Source organism: Mytilus californianus, unplaced genomic scaffold, assembly GCF_021869535.1.
Source record: "Mytilus californianus isolate M0D057914Y unplaced genomic scaffold, xbMytCali1.0.p SCAF_22, whole genome shotgun sequence".
Taxonomy (NCBI): Eukaryota; Metazoa; Mollusca; class Bivalvia; order Mytilida; family Mytilidae; genus Mytilus; species Mytilus californianus.
In genome coordinates, this window is record NW_026262671.1 from 7,214,923 (window position 1) to 7,226,036 (window position 11,114).

At 30.4% G+C, this 11,114-nt stretch overlaps 1 protein-coding gene across 1 annotated transcript; it reads left to right on the forward strand.

Moving 5' to 3' along the window:
• Positions 1 to 11: 11 nt before the first annotated feature.
• LOC127732217 (splicing factor 3B subunit 6-like) lies at positions 12 to 10,341 on the forward strand. Its single transcript, XM_052241308.1, has 4 exons — positions 12 to 99; positions 3,073 to 3,191; positions 7,988 to 8,126; positions 9,167 to 10,341. Exons 1-4 carry the CDS (start codon positions 73 to 75, stop codon positions 9,254 to 9,256), a joined length of 375 nt encoding a protein of 124 aa, XP_052097268.1. The 5' UTR covers positions 12 to 72; the 3' UTR covers positions 9,257 to 10,341.
• The last annotated feature ends 773 nt before the right edge of the window (positions 10,342 to 11,114 follow it).

Genomic DNA, 11,114 nt, shown 5'->3' on the forward strand with positions numbered 1-11,114 from the left:
TTGCTCAAACGTTTTAAATATTCAAATTACATTCGTTACTGAAAGCAATTTTACAACCTTGAACAGCAAAAAATGGCATTAAGCAGAAAAGGGGGAAATGCAAGTTGTTTTAAGCATTATCTTCATGGATTCAAATTCTATACGAAATTAATTAGTATATATTTTTTTTCACTATGATTCAAGATATCTAAAACCCTTAACAAGATCGTTATAAGAGAAAAAACAAAATCTATTTGTAAATATGTCCCCTTGTCGATGCAATTTTAAATAAAATTGTTTACTAAAATTTTTATACTTACATTACATGTTTCTTGGTAAATTTTACTACAGATAAAGCTAAACCATTGCATGAATTATGTTGAGAAATAACCGTGCTTGGGGGAATTGACCTTATTGGGTCAGCTCATTACCGTCTCGTGTTCACCTCAAGTGTTGGGAGGTTGTGGATTCGGACCCAGGCAGGGTCAAACCAAAATTGATATTTGCTGCTTCTTTGCTAGTATGAGGCAGGCGTTACCTGTGAAAGGGGACGAAGTCTGTATGAATTATTTTTTTTTAATTCAAACATATTTTAACTTCAAAATCTGTTCAAAAAAGAAACGGAAATACCCTTACGTTTCCGATTTCGGTTCTGTTGTTCAGAATTTTAGTTGTGACGTTATTTATGTTATGACGTCATATTCAATGTAAACAAAGAAACGCTATCAGGTAACGTTTTTTCATATCAAGCCATTCAAGGAATTATTAAAAATGGAATTGGTATTGCGTTCCTTCCTATATTTTACTAGACTGATAAATATATATTTTACTCAAAGACTCATGCAAACGAGACCTGAAAAAGGAAGTAGATTTCTGCGCAAATGAGGGAAAATAAAAAAGTCTGAAAATAAAAAAATTAACGATTTTGAGTTCATTAGACATGTTAGAAGAATGAAAAATTTGGGAAATTTTCCCCGATTTTTTTTTTTTTTTGATTTTTTTATTGATTTTTCTACCGTAATAGGGGACTTCGTCCCCTTATAAAGGATTAAGAGCAAAGAGTGGTCAGCTCAGAATCAGAATAATGTTTCCGAGTAAGGTGGCATGTCTTCCTGCGGACTGTTACCATGGTTACCTTGTGAATTAGCCATGTTAGCACGTTAAAAATTCGACTCAGCTTGTCAGGTACAAAGCAGGGTTACTATTCATATATATTAACATGTACTCATCCTGAATATGCATATTAATTTGCCGCTGGATGCTAAGCAGCCATCCATCATCATCATCATCATCGTAACTGTTTGGATTATGAGGCTGTTGTCAACAAATTTTAAGACTCTTCGGCATAAGGAGTTTTGGGGACAAATCAACACCTATGAATGTCATTTCCATATTTTTCTTTTAAGAATCTATTAAAAAAATAATCAGGGCTCGACAATAACGCTTGTCCAATTGTCCAGTACCAGAGGAAAAAAAAGGTCAGACAAGTAAAAGCCATATCAAGCTTGTCTGATGGGACAAGTAAAATCATTCTGCGGAAAATAAATTAAATCCAACTATGATGATCAAAGTAATAAACAAAAAACAAGAAAAGAAGATAAAACAAATATTAATTTGACATGTTTACTTGCGATTGATAATTTAAAACTGGTTATAACAGATGAAAGGCATACAATTCTCGGAAACCAGTCTTACCAATCGTCAGCGGTGCCCTTTGTATATAAAAATATAAGGTAACAAGACATTTCCGCACCAGTAGTGTACGGAAACGAATCGGCTCAATTTTTAATAGACAGTTCGGCACTGTTGGAGACATTTCTGGACCAAGACAAACCAGAACCTAATTTCCCTACTTATTCTGTTGCTTTATAATAAATACATGAAATATATGATAAATTTTTTTTTATCAAAAATATTTAAAAAATTTTGTCATATTAACCATAGAATTCAGAAAATCATATTTAATCATATTTAGACAAACAATATTTGATTGTGTTTCAACATGTTCAATAAACATTTAAATATATTAAAAACAAAGCTGATTGAAGTAAAATATATTAAAAACAAAGCTGATTGAAGTAAGGCATTAATCCTAATAATCAATATTTTATCAACATAAACATGATAGAAGACCAGGATACAAACCAGACTGTGCCTGATGTGCAGTCAGATGTCAGTGATGAGACTTTAATTTGGCATTGGTGAAAACTAGAACCTAAGTCCTGTAACTAGACATGACTAGATTCAGTTGTTCTTGACTTGGATATCATGAGATATAAATCAAATTCTGTTCTATTGTTTTAATTCATTTTGTTCATTGAATCAACCTAAAATACAAAAAGAATAATATAAAGGTGTTTTTTGGACCAGCTACAATTCCATTCAGACAAGTAAGTTTTGGTATGTACTTGTCCTATTGTAGAGGCCTGATAATTGTCAAATGCGTTACTGTTCACATTTAATGCATTTATAGTTACAGATCCATTTTTATACGAGGGTTATCATGGTTATGGTTTTAAGTTTTGTCACATCTGTAAAGGACAGAAAATTTACAATATTTTATAAGTGAAAGCCCATGATGCCAATTGCAATTGACTAACAACATGTGTAGTTTACCTAAGGTTCTTGGAATTTTTCATATAAATTTGCCAGTCATGACCGATGAAGATTACAAATGACTTTTGAGAATGAAATTTCAAATTTCATTCAAATTGAATTTAAAAAAAAAGAAAGAAAAGCTGCCAAACATGCCAAAGCGACAATTAAAAATCAGAAGTCCAACATTTGTCCAATAAACATGATAAAAACAGACAACACCATGGCCAAAAAGGCAAACATCAATAACAAAATCTACATATACCAATAATACAATACAATGAAAATGAAAGATTGAGCAACAAGAACACTACTAACAAACAGGGGTGATCTCAAGTGCTTCGGAAAGGTTAGCAGTTCCTGTTCCACTAGTGACACATGCTACACATGTATGTTAATCTTGTTAAATTACGTTGATGAGTCTTTAAGGCAGAAAAGGTCAATGTCAATAAAAGCTTATATATTTATTTATTTATTGATTGTATTTACACATTTCAGGTTCGACTTCCACCAGAGGTCAACAGGATCTTGTATATCAGAAATTTGCCATACAAGATAACAGCTGAAGAAATGTATGATATTTTTGGAAAGTATGGTGCTATACGACAAATTAGAGTGTAAGTAAACAAATTGCATATAATTGACATGATTGAGGCTTAGCTACAAAATATATCCTATCATATCCTGTTCTTACAAAGGAATAATATGATTCAAATTATTTTTCCATCACAGTTTACATGTGTACTTTAGTGTGCTAACAGTCATTGATTAGGCAATATTGGTTTCTTATGTGTTTCTTTAAAAAAAGAAAAACATTACATAAGAATGATGTACATTTTTACTTGATGTAGATGAATATATTAAAAATAAAACATTTTCTCCCAGTTTGTAAAGCTGGTACACTATTTATATTCATATGCAAATTCTATCACAACACACCTTTGTGCATGATATTTATCTACTGATCAAGATACACAAAAAATAATGTAAACTTTAATTTAAATTAAAGGGAAAATTCGCGATTTTTTACTTTTCATCTTATTATGTTCATAATACCATAAAAAACATATTTACCAAGTTTTATCTGGATATGAACACTAATAAAGAAGAAAATTGGGAATTAATAATTTAATTTATTCCAACTTCCTGACTTATGTGACGTAGTTTAAGTCTTTTTGCATGCCGGGAGTGAATAAATCTCGTTGTAAGTCTTGTTCGTTAATCATCTAATAACGCGATTTAAAGCGCATCGACGACTTTTGGCGTAGCTATTAACCAACTAATAATTAAGAAAGTAAAGTGATCCGCCGTGCAACTTTCAAAATTAAAATGTACAATTTATATTTAAAGGATTTCTGATATGATTATAGTAATAAAAGTAAATCATACAATAGAATATATTTTCATGAATTTTTTTTCCGACGGATATTTTGAACAAATATATATAACTGATATTGTTTTACAAATGCATGTTTGTATTCTCACCTGAAGGCTTTTACTTCAGTCGAGTACTGTGTAAATACAATGTGTATTGTACTGTGACACTAAGTGAGAACCTGTTGAATGCGTGGTTAAATTCAAGGTAATTAAAAGATTAGCATTCTGTAATTCTAATCTTTTGATCTTCACTCGGTGAATTTTAGCCAACACGGTTCACCCTTACAGGTGTGAACAACATTTCGTATGAATGATAAAAACATTAATTATTTGGGGAGGAATATGGTGGCAAAATACCTGAATCGCCGTTATATACATGTATATCTTTTATATTTTGCGTAAGCTTAATTTTAAAATAGATAGGTGAGTATTTTGTTGTAACATCGAAATTCTGAATTACTTCCAATTAAATAATTTTACAAATAAAAATAGCCCACGAAAACGAGCGTATAAACCAAACACTGTACTTACTTTTTCAAATTATCATGGGTATTACCGTGAATATTTCAATGTTTAGAGAAAATTATCGCGGTTACATGATTAATATAGCTTGGTCCGTCCACAGCGATCCACATTTACCTAATCGGGAATGCCCTTATTAAAATATTTAAAATCTCACAACGTATACATACTTTAGCTATTTGACCAACGATGTTTAAAAAAAATAACAGAATCAATCTAACGTCAACTTTCCTTTTTTGAATGGAGACAGACCGGAGGAATCAATTTTCAATGTGCTTTATATCTTGTACCTTTGCAAGACTTATCATTCATTCATAAACCCACTTTATACCAGAGACATATATGTCAGTCTTAACTGACAAGAATACACCTAAAGCGGACAAGCAGTATTTTCTTTAAGTTTCTGTGATTTAATACCAAGAAAGAAAAAAATCCCGAAATTAATTTGATACTTTGATACTCAATATTTTTCCTGGAAAATATTCATATCCTCGTTTGGTCTGAAAATAAGATAAGAATTTGGTATACAGAACATGCAGAAGTGTGAATGTCATAAAACCTTGTTATATCAGAAACCATTATAAATGTGAACCTGTATACGTAAGACCTCATGGGACGTCACCTAACCACATACAGGTATTATACAAGTAGCTCTGTTATACCCGGAAATGTCAAGGTAAATCACTACCGATACAGAATGTACCAATGCAAAGAAAATTCTGATGATTGTGAAGCATGACCATTCATGATTTTAGAGGAGTCTTAGGTGGAAATTGCCGGTACGATTTAGATTCTGACTATATTTTTTTCTCTCAATTTAAATCACTGAACTTAAAAAAAAAAAGAAACATACGCCCAAGATCAGAATAATTCTTCATGTAAATTCATAAATACAACGTTCTTATTTTGTAACTTTCGATATACTTCACCCCCAACCACCGCCCCCTCCCAACCTGGGAACAGTATATCTAACATAACACTGTTTGTGTACCTGCCCAAATAAAAAAAAAAAAGATGAAAAAAGAAAGAGATGAACGGTAAGTCACATCAGATTCAAATATTTATATGGTTGATTGTCGTTAACTAGAGATGTAAAGTTACATGTCTCTGCGTTAACTTATAAGAATGACAGGAAAGTATATACTTGAAATAGATTTATGATGATAATATGCAACTGCAGCACCCCTTTTTATCAAAGTGTACATGCATGTATTTTAATGACTGTCCTTTATTTCGATTAAGAATGACAAGTGTACGTGAAATTCTATAGTTGCCAGTGAAACTTTTTTTTTACCAGATATGCGACTTTTCGTATTTATATTTTCTCTTATATTACTCTCATTTAATATTTTATGCATAAGTGCAATATTAGGAATGGTTTATCCCCCATCCCTATTAAGCTAACTAAATAAATTAATCAACCTTCTAGCTGACCAGACGTTAACACATCTACTATCAGTCAATTCGGAGTGAAGTTTCCGTTTATTTCTTCAAATAAGCTTTTTGGGGATCATTAGTGTACGTCCAGTGGCATATATATTACATGCATGTCGGAACAGGAAAATTGACATGAGGTATAATAGAACCATGTTCACATTATTACATTATTATATATAATACACAACCATTGAGATGATGACGACTTTCTTAAACTGTTCAAAATAATCTTATGGAAATAAAAATCTGTGATTTTACTATGTGCATAACTTTGATGAACCAAAGCAAGTTAGATATACATAAATTAAATAAATAAAATAAATAAAATAAATAAAATAAATAAAATAAATAAAATAAATAAAATAAATAAAATAAATAAATAATTATTTTATTATAGTGTCACATATTTGATCAAACAATATATATATACAACAATTCATAATAAAAACAGAGATCAAATATCCAGCCTTAGAATAGACTTATGAGACACTTAGATATCGACCTGTATTTAAATCAGATTGGTTTTGGATGTTTCTTTTCGTATATTCAATATACATGTATATATTCTAAATTGTGACTATCTATAGTTCCGTAACCTTCTATCTAGGCGTATAATCCAATGATCGACAAGTGCGTACATTTTGTTAAACCAATATTTGTACGTTTCAAAATGTCCATAATTATCGACAACGAGTAATTACTTATATTTTCCCCAATTAACGTTTGGAAAATATGTAAATATATTTTTATTTTATCAAATCTTTTTTTGGAATTATTTAGATTTTCATAAATGTTCTTTACACCATAAATGTTATTTTTAAACAAGCGTATGAGTTTAGTCATATATATAATGGCTATTATATCTATGGTTTAGTAAAGACTAGCATATCACTATCGGACACGCAAGACAAAGATGTATATTCACCTGATAGTTTAAAAATGGAAAGTTACAAGTTATCGGCCGTGTACACTTCTCAATACCCTCAGAGGTGAAGTGATGCACGAACTTGCTTTATGTAATTCTGTAATAAGAGTTTAAAAGCCCGACAGGAAATCGCTTGATTACCTGGACGTGTCAACTCACAATACCTCTGGGAACAATTCCTTTAGCAATGCTGGTGATCAGATAAGGGAAGGTCCGAATTTATTTAAATAAGATTATTACATAAATGAATTATGAACACACTAGATTTTCGAAAACATTTTTACACGGAACACTTAATTTATCACTTTGAACTTTTTAACTAATTTCCATTAACATTTCTTGTTTCAAAAACTTAGTAAAAAAAAACAGTTTCAAAACGACAGACCATAGTACTAGTTATTCAAAAAAAATTATATATAATTACATTTTCCGTATCAAGTTAGTTAGGAAAGGTTGCATGCACAACCATGTCTATTATAATCTTTTTTTGTGACCCGGGAAACTGTTTAGGCTTTCCTTGTCGGGTAAAACAACCGTACGCTTGACAAGATATCGACACTCAATTACGGCTACGTTAGGTTACTGCTTGTTTTGGTCCTTTGTGGTTTATAGATATATCGTGGTTTCTATTCAGGGATGATGTCAAAATGGCCGCACGCGGAGAAGTGATACTCTTAATTTAAAATCGATGGTGATCTCTTATCTAGCAGAATTAAACTTTAATATTTATGAATTTGTGGTTTTTTATACATAATCAACATAATATCAATTTTTCATTTTTTTGCGAAGTTTCCCTTTAAATATTTAAAATTAATTTTATTTCTTATGTTTCTTTGAAAATAAGAACATTACAGGATGATGATGTTAAAACATTGTGTCTTTGACAACTTTAATTTTAATTTATATTCTTAAATCACTGAAATGTATCCAGGAAATGGAAATAAAAGCCTACATGGCCTAAAACAATAAGAAATAAGAAAAAAATTGTTTATGGAATGGGTATTGCTCATTGTTGAAGCCCGTATCTTGACCAATAGTTGCTTACATCCGGGTCATTTGGACACTGGTGGATAGTTGTCTCAGGTGACAATCACATCACACCTCATTTATATTTTTGTATTGATTGATTTTGATGTATTTTGACATTTACAGAGGAAACACACCAGACACAAAAGGAACAGCATTTGTAGTGTATGAAGACATATTTGATGCTAAGAATGCCTGTGATCATCTGTCTGGATTTAATGTCTGTAATAGATACTTGGTGGTGTTATATTATCAAGCTAACAAAGTAAGTACATTTACAGATCCAATCATTAGTTACAAGAAAACTTGGTGCCATCTCAGTAAAACAAATTTTCTTGATGGATTTACTTTCATTTATTAGTCGACTTGTCCCCTACTGACAAAGTCGAAGGGGACTTTAGGTTTGCACTCTGTCTATATACAAAAGAAGATGTGGTATGATCGCCAATGAGACAACTCTCCACAAGAGACCACATGACACAGAAATTAACAGCTATAGGTCAACGTACGGCCTTCAACAATGACCAAAGCCCATACCGCATTGTCAGCTGTCTGTCCATCCGTCAGTGTGGCAAATCAGTTTTCCACACTTTTTTTCTTTGTGCTTGAAGATATTGATTTGGTATTTGGTGTATTGTTTTATCATGACAAGTTCGAATTTTGTTCTGGTCTGATGAATTTGTGCAGAGTTATGGTCCTTGGACTTAGAAAATTCATTTAAACAATCAGTTTTCCACACTTTTTTTCGTCATGCTTGAAGATATTGATTTGATAATTGGTTTATAGTTTTATCATGACAAGTTACAGATACAGTTTGAATTTTGTTCCAGTATAATGAAGTTTGAACTCGTAGGGGACTATGTATTGCCATGCAATACTCTCAAAATTCTTGTTTTTAATTGATGAATAGAAAAATCATAATTGGTTACATCATAGAAAGCTATACAGGTAGTTGATACGTGATAATGTAGCCTAAGAATACTTCTTAATTCAGCTTTGAACCATAAAACAACAAAATTTTATCCTAATGAAAGTAAATAGTCATTCATACACTGTTGTTTCTTTTCTTTTTTATGTTGTATTTTATCTGTTTGTTAGGGTTTATCTTTCCCCGACCTCATTTACATGGATCGTTGTTAATGTTTAGTTTTTGTGATACTGGTATTAATATCTTATAAAAACTTTTATCTTAAAGACTTTCAACAAAAAAATCAATTATGATCAGTAAAGCAGCTGAGACATTTCGGCATGTTCACTTGTGTGTATATATATCACTCATAACTTAATAATTATCTATTGTTCCAGGCTTTCAAGAAGACTGATGATGTGAAAAAACAAGAAGAAATCACAAAAATGAAACAGAAATATGGACTGACAACACCTGAACGGAAATAACAAAAACATAATACTCATTCTCACTACTTCATTATCAAACTTTTCATTGTCAATCATAAAATCACTTGATAGGAAAGAAAAAGATTATTTTAATGTGTGAAATCACTTGATAGGAAAGCAAAATGCTTGTTTGTTTAAAATTGAACAAACAGCATTATTTACATGATTTAGTTGTATTTGAACTTGTGAAATTTTAAGAGGAAAATCTGTTTGTTAAGAAGTAAACTAGAATCATTGTTGACTTCCAGTTTATTCTGATATTGTAATCTCTATTGTTTGATATTGTTATTGAAATAAGGAGAAATGGACATTGGAAAGAGAGCTAATCATAACTTATGAGTACAGTTTTGTATTTGAAGATAATTCAATATCACAGATCTAGAAATAAATGTACATTCCTATATTTATTAAAGTTGAACATCAGGATGTGTCATTTGTGAACAATTTATATAAACATCTGCATACATTATCAAAATGTAAAATTTTATAAATTCATAGTTGATAGATCAACTTTCATAAACACCTTGTCCATATTTTGTATACTCAATTTACGTAACATACTTTTAGATGAAAAGTTTTGAGTTAGTAAACCAAAGGGTATTATTTATATATGATATCATGTGCAATATAAATTGAATTTATGATTTCTTACCAAACATTACTAAAGACAACTTCACATGTATCTTTATAACTTATACAAAAAACAGAGATATTAATGAGTTAATTCCATTATATTTTATTGAAAGGTTCTATTTTGTAATATAGATGTGTTGTGTTGGTGTTTATTTATATAAAAAAACAAATTACAGAATTTGTCATGGTGTTTTATTTATGAAAATATGAAATTGACAATTATAAGCTTTAAAAAAAAAAAAAAAATCTTGAAATTTAATGAGTATTGTGATACCATCATAAATTTCAGTTCTTCAGAAAAATTTCAAATTCTAGAAAATATTTCAGTTTTGAAATGTTTGTTTACTTTTAACATTAGCACATTTCAATTTCAATTTCAATATCTGATATTTTGTAGTTTGCAAATGTATGATTATTTTAACATTCTTTTATAATAAATATATACTAAACTTTACAGTCTAATATTATACCTTGTTGTTAACGGCAGCAAAAATAATAATGATAACACATTCCTTTTTCCACATGTCTTAAACATATCTCTGGTTAGAAGTATACAAAATAGTTATAATGCTGTTGTCTGTCAATTGCTAAAAAATCTAGTTTAAACCTGTCAGATGTTCATGTAATTACAATATGTTGCTACTTTCATTTGGTTGGTGTACTTCAAAATAGATTTAATTCATCATGAACTGTGTTTGGAAACCAATGTCCAATGTAAATATACAGAATGTTAGATACGGAAGAAAGAATTGAATGATTTCAGTCATGTTTCAAACTGTGATAAAATAAACAACTTCTTTGGTATTCTTCCCTGCAAAACAATCAGATTTAATGAAACGTAACAATGGTTCCAGGTTTTTACTTACATGGGCAACACAACAGGTGCAATATGTGGAGAAGGATCACCTCACCCTTCCAGAACACTTAAAATAACCCCTGGTTTATGATTGTGTTTGCATTGCTCACTCTTAAGGTTTCTATGTTGTTTTGAGTACTGTTATTTGTCATTTTACATTGTTTGGTTTTTTTTTGTCATGGCATTGTCAATTTGTTATTGACTTATGAATTTAACTATTCCTTTGGTATATTTTGCCTCTCTTTGTCAATGGCCTTTCAGTCCGTCAGTAGAAGTGAAAACTTGTTTGGATGGTGTATCCTAAAGAAAGAGGCATGTAGTTGAATGAATTTCATACTTTTGATAAATATCAGAATTTCTGGGAATCTA

Excerpts from the sequence above, each read along its gene's own strand:
- LOC127732217 (XM_052241308.1), top strand. The coding sequence starts at position 73 with ATGGCATTAAGCAGAAAAGGGGGAAAT. Across the intron at positions 100-3,072 it reads TAAGCAGAAAAGGGGGAAAT|GTTCGACTTCCACCAGAGGT; the intron begins GCAAGTTGTTTT and ends TACACATTTCAG. Across the intron at positions 8,127-9,166 it reads TATATTATCAAGCTAACAAA|GCTTTCAAGAAGACTGATGA; the intron begins GTAAGTACATTT and ends CTATTGTTCCAG.